At 39.6% G+C, this 20,619-nt stretch overlaps 2 protein-coding genes across 3 annotated transcripts; both read left to right on the top strand.

Moving 5' to 3' along the window:
• The first annotated feature begins 238 nt into the window (after window positions 1–238).
• On the top strand, window positions 239–20,385 carry LOC146627507 (cytochrome P450 2D3-like). 2 transcript variants are annotated; one of them, XM_085358963.1, is made up of 11 exons: window positions 239–824; window positions 1,678–1,840; window positions 5,517–5,669; window positions 5,739–5,899; window positions 6,088–6,156; window positions 6,233–6,337; window positions 8,737–8,875; window positions 9,389–9,474; window positions 19,216–19,317; window positions 19,413–19,554; window positions 19,919–20,385. In XM_085358963.1, exons 1-11 carry the CDS (start codon window positions 657–659, stop codon window positions 20,104–20,106), a joined length of 1,476 nt encoding a protein of 491 aa, XP_085215089.1. In that variant the 5' UTR covers window positions 239–656; the 3' UTR covers window positions 20,107–20,385. The 2 variants fall into 2 exon arrangements, with proteins under 2 accessions (XP_085215089.1, XP_085215090.1); XM_085358964.1 differs by lacking the exons at window positions 239–824; window positions 1,678–1,840; window positions 5,517–5,669; ... (3 more) ...; window positions 8,737–8,875; window positions 9,389–9,474 and adding exons at window positions 12,796–13,689; window positions 14,429–14,591; window positions 15,341–15,493; ... (3 more) ...; window positions 16,452–16,590; window positions 17,127–17,212.
• Window positions 10,389–11,653, top strand: LOC146627508 (cytochrome P450 2J6-like). Its single transcript, XM_085357152.1, has 5 exons — window positions 10,389–10,533; window positions 10,643–10,803; window positions 11,120–11,188; window positions 11,297–11,401; window positions 11,592–11,653. The coding sequence occupies exons 1-5, from the start codon at window positions 10,389–10,391 to the stop codon at window positions 11,616–11,618; spliced, it is 507 nt and encodes a 168-aa protein (XP_085213278.1). The 3' UTR covers window positions 11,619–11,653.
• Window positions 20,386–20,619: the final 234 nt, after the last annotated feature.

Genomic DNA, 20,619 nt, shown 5'->3' with positions numbered 1-20,619 from the left:
ACATCTGAGAAATTAGGCATTCACTTTGTTTACTCCTGCAATACTCCATCATGTCTACCCATCACATGTAATCACAGCACACAGTGCAGTGCTCTTAGGCTCCCAATGTTTGCCAATCCTTGAAAAAGGAATATGGCAAATTATTGGAGAGGTGGAGAAACCAACGAATGAATAGAAACCAAAAACTTCCTTTGGCTCTATCATATTTATGTGACGTCTTCACTCGCGTTTAATATAAAGAATCAATGTTCATAGGACAAAAGACAGAGGCAGAACAGTTGAGCTATTAGATTGTAGCATGTCAACCAGCTAGCCTCTACAGTGAACTAAGGGCTGTGGTATATTTAAGATGCTTCACACATAAATGACCACCTTAAGACTGAGACATGTTTCGTTAACTGTGGAGTGAAGGATCATAAAGAGAGATCCCCTTATCTTTGTTCTTTCATAACCTCAGCTTCTTGTTGCATATTGTTAGAGAAGACAGGTACTGATGTACAGTAGCCTATATGCACGCTAAAAGTGGTTGAGCAATGTGTGCTGTTCTTTCAAAGTTGTGACTAACCTTTCACATAGAGCAAAGGGTTAACAGCTGGCTGAGTTACGCGTATATAATCAGGTCAGCCAGCTACTGCTCTCAGTGCAGTCCAACTCATATGATCATGTTTCTTTCAGTTGTGCTGCTATGGATCTGCGTTTTCTTTATCATCCTTCAGGTCAAATCCAAGAGGCCAAAGAACTTCCCACCAGGACCCCCAGTCTTTCCCATACTGGGAACCATTTTGCAGCTGAGTTTAGAGAACCCCTTGAAGGACTTTGAGAGGGTAAGAAAAACCTTGCAATGAAATGTGTTTAAATGTCATATTCTTATCCCACTAGTGGATTTATTAATAGTATTAAATGGCTCTAAATGTTTAGATACTAAAACTCACACATAAATTAACATTATTGTGATTTTCCTGACATTAACAGATTCAAGAGTTGTTGTGGTTTTACTGTTAAAGACATGAAACCATGAAACAGCTGTGACTGGTAAATGAAATCATTTGAAATCCAGAAATCTTACACTGAAAGTGAAAATGCCACCATGAAACTAAACTACACTGGAAAAAGTAAAAATAAATAAATAAAAACTAATTAGGAAATGGAGACTATAATAACACCTGCGTCTCTAATCGGTCACACACTCATTAACATCTTTTAGAATATGAGTAAAACCCTAAATAATTGTGAAAGTTCATGCTAAACATGCACCTTTATGCAATAAACAACTTACTGGTTACCAGTACAGTTCCTTTTATGTCATGACTGTTAACTTTTGCATACATAAACTTTATATGGTACTTCCCCCGAAACACTTAGCTTAACTAATTTGGTAAATATGTTTAAGTCCTTTAGAAAGAAATGTTGATCTGAATATGTGTAAATGATTTCAGTCACTGTCATGTTACTTGTGGCACAGATCCACAAATGTAAGCATGTCCCACTGTAAATATGTGGGCTTCCTCTGTATCCCTCCATGAAATGTTCAGGATTAGTTCATTTGATGCTTTTTTCTCTCCACAGAATAACTGAAATTACTGGACAGAAATGTTTAACCGTGTTGGAGGGAAATGTCCACCTGAGTATCTGGTTCATAAATTTCAAAAACTGCCATGTCATTTTGTTCCCTCCCAGCTGAGGAAGTCTTATGGAGATGTCTACAGTATTTACATTGGCCAGAAACCAGCTGTAGTCATCAATGGGCTGAAGGCCGTAAAGGAGGCGATGGTGACTAAGGCTGCTGATTTTGCTGGACGACCCCAAGACTTGTTTGTTAATGATGTCACCAAAAGGAAAGGTAGAACAGATGTTATCTATCATATGAATTTTATACACCTAATATTTTACAACAAAAAAATTAAAATATAGACACCATCTCATTTAATGTTTTTTCTTTACTGTCACGACTACTTGAAACTATGAATAAACACATATGGATTTATTTACTAAATAAAGAAAGTGTGAAATTTGCTCACTCTTGGCCTTCTCTCCGTGAGCTTCATCAGGTCGTCACCTGAAATGGTTTCCAACAGTCCTGAAGGAGTTCACAGAGATGCTGAGCACTTGTTGGCCTTTGCCTTCACTCTGCGCTCCATCTCATCCCAAACCATCTCCACTGGGTTCAGGTGACTGTGGAGGCCAGGCCATCTGACACATCACTGCATCTCTCTCCTTCTTAGTCAAATAGCCCAGACACAGCCTGCAGGTGTGTTTGGGGTCATTGCTCTGTTAAACATAAATGATGGGATGGCATGTTGCTGCAGGATGCTGTGGTAGCCGTGCTGGCTCAGCGTGCCTTCAGTTTTGAATAAATCCCCAAGAGTGTCACCAGCAAAGCCCCCCCCACACCATCACACCTCCTCCATGCTTCACCTTTGCACAAAAACACGGCAGGTGGAACCAAAGATCTCAAATTTGGACTCATCAGACCAAACCACAGATGGTCTAACGTCCACTCCTTGTTTCTCAGACCAAACAAATCTCTTCCGCTTGTTGCTTTTCCTCAGTCGTGGTTTCTCAGCAGCTATTTGACCATAAAGGCCTGATTCCCACAGTCTGCTCTGAACATGTAGAGATGTGTCTGCTACTGGAGCTCTGTGCGGCATCTATCTGGGCTCTAATCTGAGCTGCTGTTAATGATTTCTGAGGCTGGTGACTCGGATGAACGTATCCTCAGCAGCAGATGTGACTCTTGGTCTTCCTTTCCTGGGTGTCCTCATGTCAGACAGTTTGATCGTAGTCTTGATGGTTTTGGGGGACACATTCAGAGTTTTAGTGTTTCCTGGACTGACTGACCTTCAGTTCTTAAAGTAATGATGGGCTGTTGTTTCTCTTTACTTAGCTGATTGGGTCTTGTCATAATATGAATCCTAACAGTTGTCAAATAGGGCTGTCAGCTGTGCACAACACACCTGATGGTCCCAACCCCATTAACAAGGCAACAAATTCCACAAATGATCGCTGACAGGCACACCTGTGGAGTGAAACCATCTCAGGTGACGACATCATGAAGCTCGTTGAGAGAAGGCCGAGTGTTTGCAGCGCTGTCAACAAAGCAAAGGGCGGCTGCTTACAGGAATCTAAAATATAAGACACATTTAGAGTTATTTATCAGCTTTTTCTTTGCTACATAATTCCATAAGTCTTGCTTCATATATTTGATGTCTTCAGTATTTATATAAAATGTAGGAAGTAGTAAATATAAACAAAAATTATTAAATGAGAAGGCGTGTCCAAACTTGGTAGTGTACCAGACCAGACTGGTAGTATATTTGATACTGATCTTGGAGGTTTTAGTGTGTTATTATTTAGTGCATACATAGGGGAAAACACGAATCGTTTTGGAAATAATCATGGTAAGAAAACAGACATGGGTTAAACTGCTCTTTAATATGTCTTTGTCCTATACTTCATCTTTGTCACGGGGTCCCCTTCCAGACCTCTCCCGGACAAACACAGGCGTAGTCGGTAAGGTATTAGTGTGGATACTTTATTTGAAACGGCCTCCCCAGTGCATAAAAAGATGGTTACAAAGACATAAAACTGAGATCCGCGCTACACAGCCTGTATGTTACAACACACTCCCCTTCATATCCGGCTCGCCGTCTCTTATATCCCGTAACCCCTCCCCCTTGGCGTCACCACCAATTCTCTATTCTAACTTTAATCCCCGTCTCCCTCCCCCAGAATTTCTTTCTCATTATACACTCACAAAACATATACATTGATACAGGCTCTCAACTATTTCCAGGAAGTCTACCCGACTTCATATACACATTAACGGCCCACGTAATGAGGCCATTCTCATGACGGTCCAGACACATTATTTAAACCCCACACCCCCATACCATCGGCTTGCGTCACCCTGCACGATTGGCGATCCCCCGCACGTCTCCCCGACCGACGCCCTTAACAAGTAAGTGGGAACCAAAATCTAGCCACCCCCGATGCGGCTCACAACTTGCTCCTCACCCCTTTTATTCCTCTACTCGGTCGACAGGAAGATACGCCGCCCCTGGTGCCAAATCGAACTAATGGTGGCGGTCTAATGGTGGCGGTGTCATACTCAGCGGACTCTGCCTTGAGACGGGTCACTCCGTCACAATCTTATCACAGAAAACAACACAAATACATGAATGCAAATTAAAAACACAACAAGCTACGTTATTATTGATAACCTTCATCTATCATGTAAAAAGCAATAAGTTATAAATTGAATCTAAATTCTAAGATGAGTCTAAGCTGAGCTAAGTTTTCAAACCACATTGGTTCATCTTGTTTGTTATTTCTAATTAATGAGATGTTTTTTGTTGTACCGTATTTTTTGGACTAAAAGGCGCACTCAAAATCCTTTTCTCAAAAGTGTGCCTTATATACACACTTTTGTGTGATCGTGGCTCAAGAGTTGGGAGTTCGCCTTGTAATCGGAAGGTTGCCGGTTCGAGCCCCGACTTGGACAGTCTCGGTCGTTGTGTCCTTGGGCAAGACACTTCACCCGTTGCCTACTGGTGGTGGTCAGAGGGCCCGGTGGCGCCAGTGTCCGGCAGCCTCGCCTCTGTCAGTGCGCCCCAGGGTGGCTGTGGCTACAATGTAGCTGCCATCACCAGTGTGTGAATGTATGCGTGAATGGGTGGATGACTGGATATGTAAAGCGCTTTGGGGTCCTTAGGGACTAGTAAAGCGCTATATAAATACAGGCCATTTACCATATATGAATTCTGGTTGTGCTTACTGACCTCGAACTGATTTTATGTGGTACACTCAAAAATCTGTCAACAAATGTTTTAGTACGACTTTGGTAAGCTATGAAGCCGCACCGCTTGATGGACTGTGGGAGCATTACGGCTACCGTAGTGATCGCAAGGCTCCTGCAAACACAATCGCATGGCAGGATGCTGTAAACGGACCAAACTTCAGTCAGGAGAACAACTGAGATAATCCATCCACAATATGAGGTTAGTCATTAATATACTGCAACAACATGGGAATAGAGCAGCGGCCAGAGAATTCATCATTGATGAATCAATGGTACAGAAGTGGAGGAAACAAGAAGAATGAGTTGAGTAAAGTTTGACTTATCTGTTTTGTTACGCTTAATGCGCCTTATGGTCCAAAAAATATGGTACTAGCCTGTAGGTTCAGCAAGAGTCTAGCATTCCCAGAGCAGCTTCTATCAATGGACCTGTTATTCTCATTTCAAGATCCTTGTAGTTATCCTGGAACTGGACTCGACTAGCTTTGCATCATTCACAGTTTAAATAATAATTGAATTTTAGCATGCATGCTAGAGATGTTAACAGTCCTTTCTGACTGCAGTGAAACTCCAGTGAGATGCTGGTGTATCGAGCTGTATTGAACTGGACATAAATAAAAGATGAAATGAGCCAGAAAGTCGAGGTTCTCTGAGAAAGAACAAAATGCCACCATTGATTATCCAAACGTTCTTCCCTTCTTTGTCGCTATTACTGTCGTAGGTGTCGTTTTGGTAGATTATGGCTCTAGTTGGAGGGAACATCGTCGCTTTGCTCTGATGACTTTGAGGAACTTTGGTCTGGGGAAGCACTCAATGGAGGACCGGGTTCATGAAGAGATAAAGTACCTCGTTAGTACGCTGAAAGAGAGCGTTGGTAAGTGTCCACATAACTGAATTTTGTGCTGTGCCATTATTTCTGTAATGTTTTGTGTTACATTACCAGGTAAAACCATGAGTCCTGGAGTTGTGTTTCACAATGCTGCCTCCAACATCATCTGCCAGGTTCTGTTTGCGAGACGCTTTGAGTATGATGATGCGCTAATCAAACAGATTGTTCAGTGCTTCACTGAGAACTCCAAGCTAGCCGTTGGACCGTGGGCTATGGTGAGGACGTTTTTATGAAGTAATAAAGCTCAATTAAGTATATAATTTATATTGAGCTCTTAAACCCACAATTCTACCAGTAACAAAACTAATATACAGATGTTTTACATATACAGCTGTATATTTACCAATCTGGACTGGCCTCTTCTGCTCCCAATTAAACAAAACTCACTTATCGTTCTTTCCAGCTCTATGATTCGTTCCCTATAATTCGTAACCTGCCACTGCCGTTTCAAAAGGCCTTTGAGAATTTTGAGGTAATATTAACAAAAACTTTATCAGTAGGAAGAATATGTTTTTGTTTCTTTGTGAATGACAGCTTTTGCTTTTTAGACTTATGGGACTATTGCAATTGGTTTTATCAATGAGCACAAGAAGACCAGAGTCCCTGGAGAGCCACGAGACTTTATTGACTGCTATCTGGATGAACTTGAGAAGGTGTGTGAGTGTGAAAAGAATCAAATCTAACCAGTGTAATCTTTTGAATTCGTGGAATCCTGGCTTTTCCACTGTGGAATTTTGACCCAATACAGGAACGTCTATAATTGGTTCTGTTTAAAAAAGTCCAAGTCTATGAATATTACCTTGTAGGAAAACAGCTTAGATAATGGAATTGTGAAGAAGACTCGCCCAGCTCTGACTGCTTTTCAGTCATCCATATGTTGAGCTTGCTCATTCTGGCCTAAGGTGTGCATGCAAGGATGGCCCTCCATTTGAGCCCAAATCCCCTCAGTCACAGCCATGATCAGCAGCTCTCCTCTAAATCTGTGCACTTGGTTACATACCAAAGTTAGAATTAGTGATAATTACTGTAATCATAATCCTGTTTTTGCCTATTACAGTATACTCAGAATAGCTTTTTTCAAATTATACATGTTAACATCAGAGTGTCTCTTTAGTGTCTCGCTTATTCCCCACTCCCATCCACACAGCCTCCAAGGTCATCTTTAACATGAACAAGCCACTCCACACAGAATCTCAGTGAGAGGACTGTTATTATTTCCTTACTCAGATCATATTTTATGATTCGTCGTATTGGTTAAACTCATACTTGATTGTATTCGGGCTAGTATTAAACATAATTACCTGTCAGCAAAATTAGATACACATTATGAAGGCTGGAGACACATTTCTTATCTTACACACACACACAACACACACACACACACACACACACACACACACTAATCTGACAGGGTCGATGCAGAATCATGCCAGCGCACAAAAAATCCAGACACGATAATCATTTTCATTTCCCGACGGCATTCCTAATTCAACATATTAATTAGACTTATACTTTGATTATATATTTGATTAAGAATTACAATTACAATTAGCAAACTCACGTACAGAAACATGACGTTTGAGCCCTCTGTGTCACTTTTACAGTTTTTTCTGAATGCTTAAACCCTAACTGTGATTCCTGTAGCACAATCTCTAAAACTATTCAGACTTATAGCAAAACCACTCACTGAGTTTGCAAAACTAAAAGCACAAAAACTGCTTTGCACTCAGTTTGCAATTTTGTAACACACACTTTGCAAAACTGTAGGCACAATTCACTGCACAACACTCAATTACCAAATTTCCAACACACTCCTAGCAAAAGTATACACATGTATGGCTATCATTAACTCTAATTTGCCAACTGTCTGGCACACTTTCACATGTGAAAACTTTTCTAGATAATTAGTTCACTTTGCAATCAGCCTAAGCACTATAATACAGGTAAGCTGTGTGTGCGGAGTACAATGGAGGGAGCAGGAAGAGTGAGAAGTAGAGGAGGCCGAGGAAGAGGACGTGGAGGTGAAGAAGTAGGATGAAGAGGACGACAAGGACAAGGAGGAGCAAGAGGAAGACGAGGAGGGGGGAGAGGAAGATGAGGAGGGGGCAGAGGAAGGGTAGGAAGAGTAAGAAATAGAATTGCTGATGACATCAGAGCTACAATAGTGGACCATGTAATCAACCGTGGAATGACCCTGAGGGTAGCTGGTCAACGGGTCCAGCCTAACTCGAGCCGCTACACTGTAGCAAGCACCATAAGGACATCTTGAAATGAGAATCGGTTAGTACAGTCACTTCGCACAAAGATTTGTAGCACTGCCATATGCCAATGAGAAACACACCAATACCATTGATGTAAAAATACTGAAATTGTTACTTTACAGAATTGCTAGATGACCAGATGCTGGGGCAGAGGAAGCATGTTCACTGCAGACCAAGTAACCCATATAGTCATTATGGCGATTGCAAATAATCCTATACTTGGAAATAAACACTTGTGTTTGTTTTGATGTGTTTGAATAAACACCAGTACTTGAAGTTTGGATCCCTCTATGCTTATGGATCTATGACAGAAGTATGAGCTCAAACTGACATAGCCTACCTACAGAGAAAGCAAAAGCCAGATGTGTTTTGTATTCATACCATCAGTGTGCAGTTGGCGCATTGTGTGATTAGTAGATGATGGCTTGTGTGTACTGTTTGATACGGAAACACCATTTTTACGAAGGTGTGAAGAGTTAATCTAGCTGTGTTTGCTTTTGCAAGAGAACTACAATGTTTTGATGATTGGGTGACAGGTTTTCTTATTTGTGTGAAGAGTTTTGCAAAATTAGCCAATAGTTACAAAAAATGTGCTTAAGCAATCAGAAAAAACTGTAACATAAAAAGCTGGATTTAGTCTGTTTACTGTCTCTCAGATATACTGAAAGGTACGCTTCTCAACACCAAAGAGAGATATCCATAAAGTTTTAATTCACACATTTAAAAAATGCATTTCCTTATTACAACTGAAAAAGACATTTGTCTTACAATAATCATTCTCCTCTTTTTAGAGAGGCAATGACAGTTCTTCATTTTCAGAAGAACAGCTCATTATGTACTCTTTAGATCTTCATGGTGCTGGGACTGACACCACCTCCAACACACTCCTTACTGCTTTCCTTTACCTTATGACCTTCCCACACATACAAGGTAAATCTGCACATGTAAATAAGACATAATATGTTTTTTTGATATTTGTATCTGCTACAGGCTCTGTATCTTCAGTTTGTCACATTCACGTGCACTTTAGGCTTCACATAGTAGAATCTAATTTGAAGAACACCTGGTAGCAACTAATTAGGGGTCAAAAAGTGCCCTGCGCATCACATATCATCACATCTTGTAAAGGTATGAGTCCTACTGAAGTCAGCTGAAATAATTTCCATTAGATCAACTGTGGATTTTGTATTTAATGACTGGTATTGTTTGACAAGATGAAGTGAATTAATACAGAAGGTTTCATATGTTTTCCCCACTGCACGCATATAAAATAACTTCACTCTCAACACGACATGCTCCTTTACTGACAACATCAAACCAGTTCCTTTTTCAAGAATGTAGTCGCAACAATGCGTTGGCTGGAAACAACTCTCCTAGTGTGATAGTCTCAACATATTATATAAGCCGTCATGTGAATTGTGTTATTTTATTTTGTCTGCACAGACAGATGTCAGCAAGAGATAGACCAAGTACTGGAAGGGAAGTATCGGGCCAGTTTTGAAGACAGGAACGAGATGCCTTACACCCAGGTGCTGTACATCAGGCAGTTCTACTTATAAATGTCCCTCGGTTTACGTCTTGATGCGTGCTCAATCATCTAGCATTTTCAGTTGAACTACGTCCAGATGAACAGAATCAACCTTTGGAGGTCCCTCTGTTTAGCAGGTGTTGTTCAATGGTGTGTTTAATTCAAAAGCCGACACAACTGCTGGCAGCTGTAAAAATTCAAGGGACCTTATGGAAGAGTGAGGTATAATCCATTCAATTACAAAAAGGCTAAGAAATAAACAATATTAATATAAAAGGGACACAAAAAATGCTTAGGGTCCACAATAATAAGAACAGATGAAGAACAGGAGGTGGAAACTCCAATAGACAGAAGTCCTTTATTGGGGTGATATGGTACTATGAGGTCTTTAACATAAGACCTTTTATGTGAGTGGAAGGATTTTAAATACGAATTCTGGATTTAACAGGGAGCCAATGAAGAGAAGTCAATATGGGGTACATATGCTATGCTTTCTAGTCCCTGTCAGTACTCTAGCTGCAGTATTTTGGATTAACTGGTTATTAGGGAGTTTTCAGGACAGCCCGATGATAAAGAATTAAAATTATTAACCCAGAAGTAATAAATGCATGAACTAGTTTTTCAGTGTCATGCTTAAATGGGATGTTGCTAATTTTAGAGCAGTTTAGCTAATTGGTGTGTGCCATCTGGCTTCATGGACAGATAAGGTTGGGTATCATCTGCATAGCAATAACAATGTATGCTGTGCCTTTGACTGATACTGCCTAAGGGTAGCGTGTATAATATAAACAGATCTGGTCCCAGCACAAAATCCTTTGAAACTGCATAATTAACCTTTATTGCATATGATTCAATCCACTGCAGCACAGTAGCTTTAATACCTACAGCACGTTCAGCTCTCAGTAATAATACATTATGGTCAAACCTTTTGACCAGTGGAGGGAACAGCGTCGCTTTGCTTTGATGACTTTGAGGAACTTTGGTCTGGGAAAGAATTCAATGGAGGAGAGAATTCATGACGAGATCAAACACATCATCAGTACCCTGGAAAAGAACGTTGGTATGTTCATCGATGGGTTCACGCAACAGTTTTGCACAGTGCTGTTGGTTTCAGAATATTGATTTGTACTCTCGTACAGTGCTGTCTTGTTTCATTATGTCTCCTACAGGTAAAACAATGAGCCCTAAGGTTATGTTTCATAATGCAGCCTCCAACATCATCTGCCAGGTTCTGTTTGCTAGACGCTACAAGTACGATGATGAGTTAATCAAACTGTTTGTTGAAGTCTTTACCGAGGTTTCAAAGATAGTCAATGGACCGTGGGCCACGGTGAGTAAAACTGACAGCAATGCTATCGAGGCAAAGTGTTTACAGTTTCCTAACAGGTCTGTGAGACTGCCTGGAGCATGCCAACATGGCTACAGTCTTCAGCTCAGTCTAGAGCTGAAGGTGAAACGTCTTCAAGATCAAAATCCACTGTGAAATCACTGCTATGCTCTTATTGTTTAGAAGTCAGAATGGACTTTGTATCGACTTGTTGACTGTCCATCCAACATAGTTTTGCCAGTCAAATAAAAATCTTAAAAGTTATCTTCAGCAATACGTCTTCTTCCACCAATTATGTTGTTTGGTTGTTTTTCTGCAGCTGTATGACTCTTTTCCTATAATACGTAACCTGCCACTGCCCTTCCAAAAGGCCTTTAAGAAAATGGAGGTAATGTTGAAGATCATTCTTAACACACGTTTGTACAATAAAGATAGAAACATACGCATGCACACTGTCAGTGAAAAACAAAAAGTAATGAAGAATTGCATGTTTTAGATTTATAAGAATCTTTCACGTCGCATGGTGAGCGAGCACAGAGAGACCCGAGTTCCCGGAGAGCCACGAGACTTTATTGACTGCTACCTGGATGAACTGGAGAAGGTGTGTGAGCGTGAAAAGGAAAGCAATAAATAAATGGAAATTCTCAGTATTTACTCAGTATCTTGTTACACAAGTATAACACTCATACTCTTATATGTATGATAAGATACATTTTTGTCTTGCTTGAATGTTTCGTACAATTATCACTCTCTGCATTTTTAGAGAGTTGATGAAGAGTCTTCATTTTCAGAAGAAGAGCTCATTATGTACTCGCTGAATCTTCACTTCGCTGGGACTGGCACCACCTCTAACACGCTTCTTACTGGTTTTCTTTACCTGATGAACTATCCACACATACAAGGTAATACAACTCCCCCCGTACTCATTTATAATCAAGAAAAATTCAACTTGTTGGCACATTTATAGTAAAATATTACACTACACTGCCGTGTTTTATTTGCGTTATCTGTGCACTAGATATTACTTTGTGCACACCAGATGTTTTTGTACGCTAGACTAAAACAAATGATTTTGATCCAAGATTTTGCTTTTTACTGTGAACAAAAAGAGTCCCTGCTAGAGCTGTGCTTTCACAATCTTTTAGTAATATGCAACAATTCCCATGTTAGAACCTAATAAGGTATACTTAGATAGAACTTTATTAATCCCTCGGGTGGGTTCCTCTGGGAAATTCGATTTCCAAAAAAGCACAGCACCGACAGAAGTTACAGAGTTACAGAATATTATATATATATATATATATATATATATATATATATACATATATACATACATATATATATATATATATATACACACACACACACACACACACACACACACACATATATATAAATACAGAGACAAATATAAATAAAATATACGAAGGGGATAAATAGAATAAATAGGAATAAAAAATAAAAATACAAGTGAATTGCACATTTCAAGTATGGAGTCTATTGCACTGTTGACTATTTACAAAAGGTATTGCACAGTGAGGTGAAGAGGCACTACAGCTTAGTTGTTCCCCCCTCCTTTGTCCTCCTGTTTCCCCTCCCTCTCCCCTCCAGAGAGGAGTTAAACAGTCTGATGGCGTGTGGGACAAAGGAGTTTTTAAGTCTGTTAGTTCTTGTCTTTGGGAGAAGCAACCTGTCACTGAACAGACTCTTCTGGTTGTTAATGGCCGTGTGCAGAGGATGCCTGGCATTGTCCATAATGTCCATCAGTTTCTTTAATGTCCTTTTCTCTGCCACTGTCACCAGAGTGTCCAGCTTCATGCCGACCACAGAGCCAGCCCTCCTGATCAGTTTCTCCAGCCTGCATGAGTCCTTCTTTGAAGTAGCTACTTAGAAGTAGCTGGAAATGGTCTATAAGCCTGTGAAATTACATATGAATTTGTCTTGAATTTGTTTGGGTTTTTTTTCATGTTAGGGTGTCGAAAAACAATGCAGAATTACAGCAAATGAAAAGCACCCATTATTAAAAACTTGACTAATCCTATGTTTAGTTCATCATTCACTCGTGGCATTTACCACATTGCTAATTCACTTTGTTTACTCCTGCAATACTCCATCATGTCTACCCATCACACGTAATCACAGCACACAGTGCAGTGCTCTTAGGCTCCCAATGTTCGCCAATCCTTGAAAAAGAAATATGGCAAATTATTGGAGAGGTGGAGAAACCAACGAATGAATAGAAACCAAAAACTTCCTTTGGCTCTATCATATTTATGTGACGTCTTCACTCGCGTTTAATATAAAGAATCAATGTTCATAGGACAAAAGACAGAGGCAGAACAGTTGAGCTATTAGATTGTAGCATGTCAACCAGCTAGCCTCTACAGTGAACTAAGGGCTGTGGTATATTTAAGATGCTTCACACATAAATGACCACCTTAAGACTGAGACATGTTTCGTTAACTGTGGAGTGAAGGATCATAAAGAGAGATCCCCTTATCTTTGTTCTTTCATAACCTCAGCTTCTTGTTGCATATTGTTAGAGAAGACAGGTACTGATGTACAGTAGCCTATATGCACGCTAAAAGTGGTTGAGCAATGTGTGCTGTTCTTTCAAAGTTGTGACTAACCTTTCACATAGAGCAAAGGGTTAACAGCTGGCTGAGTTACGCGTATATAATCAGGTCAGCCAGCTACTGCTCTCAGTGCAGTCCAACTCATATGATCATGTTTCTTTCAGTTGTGCTGCTATGGATCTGCGTTTTCTTTATCATCCTTCAGGTCAAATCCAAGAGGCCAAAGAACTTCCCACCAGGACCCCCAGTCTTTCCCATACTGGGAACCATTTTGCAGCTGAGTTTAGAGAACCCCTTGAAGGACTTTGAGAGGGTAAGAAAAACCTTGCAATGAAATGTGTTTAAATGTCATATTCTTATCCCACTAGTGGATTTATTAATTAATATAAATTAACATCTGTGACTGGTAAATGAAATCATTTGAAATCCAAAAATCTTACACTGAAAGTGAAAATGCCACCATGAAACTAAACTACACTGGAAAAACTAAAGAAATTTAAAAAAAAAACTAATTAGGAAATGGAGACTATAATAACACCTGCGTCTCTAATCGGTCACACACTCATTAACATCTTTTAGAATATGAGTAAAACCCTAAATAATTGTGAAAGTTCATGCTAAACATGCACCTTTATGCAATAAACAACTTACTGGTTACCAGTACAGTTCCTTTTATGTCATGACTGTTAACTTTTGCATATATAAACTTTATATGGTACTTCCCCCGAAACACTTAGCTTAACTAATTTGGTAAATATGTTTAAGTCCTTTAGAAAGAAATGTTGATCTGAATATGTGTAAATGATTTCAGTCACTGTCATGTTACTTGTGGCACAGATCCACAAATGTAAGCATGTCCCACTGTAAATATGTGGGCTTCCTCTGTATCCCTCCATGAAATGTTCAGGATTAGTTCATTTGATGCTTTTTTCTCTCCACAGAATAACTGAAATTACTGGACAGAAATGTTTAACCGTGTTGGAGGGAAATGTCCACCTGAGTATCTGGTTCATAAATTTCAAAAACTGCCATGTCATTTTGTTCCCTCCCAGCTGAGGAAGTCTTATGGAGATGTCTACAGTATTTACATTGGCCAGAAACCAGCTGTAGTCATCAATGGGCTGAAGGCCGTAAAGGAGGCGATGGTGACTAAGGCTGCTGATTTTGCTGGACGACCCCAAGACTTGTTTGTTAATGATGTCACCAAAAGGAAAGGTAGAACAGATGTTATCTATCAAAAAACATAACATCTGTTACAAAAAAAGCCAAACAAAGTCTTTCTATTTCTTTCTGGATTCTAATGTTGGAGGTTGTAGTGTGCTGTTATTTGGTGCGTTCATAAGAGAAAAGACTCATTACTTTGGAAATAATCATGGTGGCAAAACAGACACAAAACATTGCAAATAAATTGATGTAAAATAAAAAAATACATCATGCTACATTATTACTAATAACTTCCATCCATCATACAAAAAACTACAAACACATTTTTTTTAAACAGCAAATATGAATCTAAATTATAGGAAGACTCTAAGATGATCTAAGTTTTCAAACCACTTTGGTTCATGTTCTTTGAAACAAGCTGGTTAAAAAATGACTTGCTTCACATGTTCAGGCAATGAAATGTTTTTATTGCACGTGTTTGCATGTTTAACCAGAGTCTAACATTCCCAGAGCAGCTTCTATCAGTTGACCTGTTGCTTATTTTAAGATCCTCGTAGTTATCCTGGAATTGCACTACTGTTCACGCTTAAATCAATAATTGAATTTTAGCATGCATGCTAGAGATGCTAAGTCTTTTCTGACTGCAGTGAAACTCCAGTGAGATGCTGGTGTATCGAGCTGTACTGAATAAAATAAAAATAAAAGATGAAATAAGCCAGAAAGTAGAGCAATGATGACAAATTGTCAGCATTGATGATCTTTACGTCTTTCCCTTCTTTGTGTTTCTAATTTTGTCGTAGGGGTCGTTATGATAGATTACGGCTCTAGTTGGAGGGAACATCGTCGCTTTGCTCTGATGACTTTGAGGAACTTTGGTCTGGGGAAGAACTCGATGGAGGACCGGATTCATGAAGAGATAAAACATCTTGTTAGCACGCTGGAGGAGAGCGTTGGTAAGCGTTGGTCCACATAACTGAATTTTGTGGTGAGCCGTTGTTTCCATAATGTTCTTTTGTGTTGTTTTACAATGCTGTGCTGTTACATTACCAGGTAAAACCATGAGTCCTCGAGTTATGTTTCACAATGCGGCCTCCAACATCATCTGCCAGGTTCTGTTTGCTAGACGCTACGAGTATGACAACGCATTAATCAAACAGATTGTTCAGTGCTTCACTGAGAATACCAAGGTGGTCAATGGACCGTGGGCTATGGTGAGTAAAAGCATGTTTCTGAGGTAACAAAGTTTCCTCAGGAATTTCGTTAAGGCGGAGATTTTACTGCAACAATTCCACCTGTAACAAAACTAACATGCAGATGTTTTTGTCACATCTAGCTTTAGCATGCTAGCGTGGTCATTTGATAAGTAGAACCAGCAAAAAAGGAAAACCAGGATTGGTCGCCTCTGATGATATTTAAGCAAATTACCCAGCTTGTCTTTCCTTTCAGCTCTATGACTCTTTCCCTATAATTCGTAACCTGCCACTGCCCTTCCAAAAGGCCTTTCAGAATGTGGAGGTAATTTTAATTTTCACTTTACCAGAAGGAAGAAGTAAAATTCTTTCAAACTGTGAATAATGTCGTTTGCTCTTTAGACTTGTAGGAATATTACAATTGATTTAATCAATGAGCACAAGAAGACCAGAGTTCCTGGAGAGCCACGAGATTTTATTGACTGCTATCTGGAGGAACTGGAGAAGGTGTGAGTGTGAAAAGAAACAGATCTGTTTTTCATATTCTGTTTTACATATGTATTAGGCATATTTAAAATCAAATTAATTTAATCCTACTTTCTAAAAGGAAATGCCTAAATACTTCACAGAAACGTTTTTGTTTTTATTTTACAGTTTTTAATTAATTTCCAGGAACAGATTAAGACATTTGTCTTACAATAATTGTTCCCCTTTTTTGTAGCGAGGCAATGACAGGTCTTCATTTTCAGAGGACCAGCTCATTATGTACTCTATAGATCTTTATATTGCTGGGACTGACACCACCTCCAACACCCTACTGACTGGTTTTCTTTACCTTATGAACTACCCGCACATCCAAGGTAAACCTGCACATGTAAATAATGCATATTATGGTTATTTGTCATTGAATTCTATGACTTGTCTGTAGCCTTCACATAACAGTCTAAATTGAAACACAGCTTATAAAAAATGTAGGCGGGGCCAAAAGGAGACCTGCTTAATCATTATGCATTTTCATCTTTCTTTTGAACCCCAAATTATTACTTACAAAATACAGTGTTATCATGTTGTGTAAGCTGTCGAGGATACTTGAGGGCACACGGGAGTTTGCCCAACTGGTCTATATGTGTTTTGTGGACTTGGAGAAGGCATTCGACCGTGTCCCTCAGGTGTCCTGTGGGGTGTCTGACCCATTGCTACGGGCCATTCGATCCTTATACAACCGTTGTAAGAGCCTGGTCCTCATAGCCGGCAATAAGTTGGGCTTCTCTGCTTGGGCTGCTGCCCCCGCGACCCGGCCCCGGATAAGTGGAAGAAGATGGATGTATGGATGGATGGATGGAAGCAGTATTGTGAAATGTGGATGTTAATGTGTGATGTTATCTCTCTTACACAGAAAAATGTCAGCAAGAGATAGATCAAGTATTGGAAGGGAAAGATCAAGCCACTTTTGAGGACAGACACAAGATGCCTTACATTCAGGTACTGTATATATGCTGCCCTCATGACACGTGACCATGTGAAGCTAGACAGCTAGCGAACAAAATAGAGGAGATCTTCCACACAAGGCTTGCTTTTCTTGCTTTTAATGAAGATCCTTTAAAGCCTTATCCTCTCTCAAGGCTTCTCCTTGCTATTTCTTATTTGTAACTGAAACATACAGAAAATGAAAATAAATTGCTAGCTAATACACATCTTAATGACAAATTTACTGATTAGCCTAGCTTAACACGTGCGTTACATTAGCATCGCAGTTCACTCCAGTTAAACACATATAAAAGTTATTTCTGAACATATAAATACTCACAAAGACAAACGTTTCCCAAGGTACAAGCGTGTAGGGCACTCTTAGCGTGTACATGAACTCGTTCACTCTTTTAATACTGCCGAAGCACTTTTCACGGCATTAACGGAAAAAATACATCAAAGATAGGCAAATGATCAGAGCGCTCCCTCACTCCCATTTCCGCACATACAATACAAAGATCGCTTGTGATAACGATGTCTCACTCTGAGCAAATTTCGAACCCAGACATTTTAACTGTTTTTAGCATGAATTACTTAGAATATTTCTTAACTTTGAACTTATTTATCACTTTGCTTATGTAACTTAATCAGACTATGCACTAACTACTGACCTTTGACCAAAAGGCATAACAGTATATGTTAGAGATCTTGCTACTTACAGTTGTCCTCTATTTAGACGAGTTGCACTGGGTCTTCATAGATTGAGGGAAATCATATGATAGGATGCCAAGAGAGAAACTATGGTACTGGATGAGGAAGTCAGGAGTGGATACAAAATATATTAGAAAAGTGTAGGACATGTACGAGGACAGCAAGACAGTGATCAGTAATGTAGCAGGATTTGAAAATTGGTTCAAGTTGGGGCTGGAATCACTTCAGTATTGGACCTTTTGTTTACAATGACAGATGAGATCAGGCAGGAGTCTCTGTGAACTATAATGTTTGTAGATAACATTGTGATCTATAGTGAGAGTAGGGAACATGTGGAAAGAGCCTGCAGAGCAGACGTATGCTCTGGAGTGACTATGATGGTAAACATTACAAGTCAGTATATCAGAAGGACAGCTCACGTTGATCATTTTGGAGATGCAATGCTGAGATGGTTTGCTGTACACATGTACATCCCTCCTCTGTGAATAATTTGGACAAAGTATAGTAAAGACTGAGCTGGCAGGTAGGAAAAGAGGAAGACCATAGAGAAGGTTCATGGATATATTGAAGAAGGACATGCAGAGTGTTGGCATGACAAAAAGAGGATGCCAGAGATAGGATGAGATGGAGACAGTAAGCACAAATTCCAGCATTTCAGCTGAATTAAATTGTTGTCAAATTGGTGTCATCCTGAATCTTTTGCTTCTTCAAAACCTTTCATGGTCTGGTTGTCTTGGCAACAGATCCAAAATCTTAAAACTACAAAATGAATTAGAAGATGCACATAAACAGCATTATTCAGGAAATCCATCCAACCATGGCAGCTCTGCTTTTACTGAAGGAATTGGTCTGACTTGATGTAGACTTGATCTACTGACCAGAAAAGAAGCATTTCATGGTAAAGGAGTATCATCATAACCTTTTCCATGCTTTGAATAGTTATTTGTAAGGAGTAGAAGGAACATTATTTATGCAAACAACATGTTTTAACGTAACGCATAAAATCTAGTAATGCTGCTGTGTGATAAAAAACACATGGAGTACTTGGACAAACTCCACTGGGTGTTGTTCTTGCAGAACACTGGTGTGTGCAGACAAAGTAGTTTTCACGTGATTGCAGGTTAATTAATAACAACAGGTAACTATTTGTTTTAATGAGGAAAATTAGACTGATATGGCTTTTTATCAGGATTTCTTACTGTGTTCAGATCAGTTCCATATTAAGTAACAGTGAAGAGAGCCCTCCCTCTGAATAGAAAAGGTCTCTGCTCAGACAAAGATAAAGCACAGATAATCTCTTCATCCAGGCTGTGATTCATGAAATACAGAGAGTTGCCAACACTGTTCCTCTCAGTGTCTTCCACTGCACCACTAAAGACACAGAGCTGATGGGATATTCAATTCCCAAGGTAAGGGACGACTGATTAAATCATTTTTAACATTAGATACAATAAAGTCAAGAGTGTCCTTAATGGACTTGTCTTTGCATTTGTTTTCTTCTCAGGATACAGTGATCATTGAGAATCTGACCTCAGTGCTCAGCGAGGAGGGACAGTGGAAATTCCCTCATGAATTCAACCCTGAAAACTTCCTCGATGACAAAGGAGAGTTTGTTAAACCAGAGGCCTTCATGCCTTTCTCTGCAGGTACATGAGCACAAACACGCTGGCTGACACAGACAGGGCCGATTAACCTGTAAACCCTGCTTGAAATATGCAAGCCCAAAATTAATTGATTATTTTTCTATGATTACAAACTCGGTGTAAAATATCTTGGTATCATAATAAAGTTAATAGGTAGAAGCATCAGAGCAGATGTCACTGTGTCAAACATGAAGGCTTTTTTTCCTTTTTGTCTTTTATAGCATGTAAAATATGCCGTAGTTAGTAGACCAAAAACCTAAGAAAACTGTGAATCCACATATGGACATGCCCCTGTTCCCACAGTACCAGGGATGTTGGGTAAATCTGTTTGTTTTTGATAACTTTGAAGTGTCTTGTAATGCCTCAGGTCCTCGGATGTGTCTCGGAGAGGGTCTGGCTCGCATGGAGCTCTTCCTCATCATGGTGACTCTTCTGCACAAGTTTAAATTCATCTGGCCCGAGGACGCAGGAGAACCAGACTTCACTCCAGTCTACGGCATCACCATGACTCCCAAACCTTATGACATGAAGGTTCAACTCAGAATGCCACAGTGAGCCAATGTGCTTCATAGAAGGAGAAAGAAACAATTTAGTCTTAGTCTTTAGTCAATTTAGTCTAATTTTATTTTCATTAAAATTATTGTCCTTTATTCATTCATTGTTGGTTGGTTGATGTCCTATGATTACTGAAAAAACAGTGAGACTTTGTAGAACATGTCCTATTTTATAAAATCTTCTTTCACGTTTAAGAAAAGACTTTTTAAGATTAGAAACATGTTCTGCTGGGCAGGTTTCACTGAGATGTGCATCAGCACAGCAGTTCTCAAGCTGTGGGACATGAGCGTTGATGACAAGGGGAATAATGAGAAAAACTAAGTTGAATGAGAATAATTTATGCAGGATATGTATATCTGTACGTAGGGCTGCTCAATTAATCGAATTTTAATCTCGATTACGATCTGGGCTTTCAACGATCATTAAAAATGACTGAGCCGATTATTAGCCCCTCCCTCATTTATCCGCGACACCTTAAAGGCCGGTCCGTGAAAATATTGTCGGGCATAAACC

This window comes from Diplotaxodon limnothrissa, linkage group LG7 (genome assembly GCF_057381915.1).
Source record: "Diplotaxodon limnothrissa isolate DT_005_m linkage group LG7, D_limnothrissa_male_GT1.1, whole genome shotgun sequence".
Taxonomy (NCBI): domain Eukaryota; kingdom Metazoa; phylum Chordata; class Actinopteri; order Cichliformes; family Cichlidae; genus Diplotaxodon; species Diplotaxodon limnothrissa.
This window is presented reverse-complemented; position numbering and strand designations above follow the sequence as displayed.

Bases quoted from the DNA above. Each gene is read 5' to 3' on its own strand.
- LOC146627507 (XM_085358963.1), top strand. From the start codon at position 657: ATGATCATGTTTCTTTCAGTTGTGCTGCTATGGATCTGCGTTTTCTTT. The intron at 825-1,677 runs GTAAGAAAAACC...GTTCCCTCCCAG, and splicing joins CCTTGAAGGACTTTGAGAGG to CTGAGGAAGTCTTATGGAGA. The intron at 5,670-5,738 runs GTAAGTGTCCAC...TTACATTACCAG, and splicing joins TACGCTGAAAGAGAGCGTTG to GTAAAACCATGAGTCCTGGA.
- LOC146627508 (XM_085357152.1), top strand. From the start codon at position 10,389: ATGGTCAAACCTTTTGACCAGTGGAGGGAACAGCGTCGCTTTGCTTTG. The intron at 10,804-11,119 runs GTGAGTAAAACT...GTTTTTCTGCAG, and splicing joins TCAATGGACCGTGGGCCACG to CTGTATGACTCTTTTCCTAT. The intron at 11,402-11,591 runs GTGTGTGAGCGT...CTTCATTTTCAG, and splicing joins ACCTGGATGAACTGGAGAAG to AAGAAGAGCTCATTATGTAC.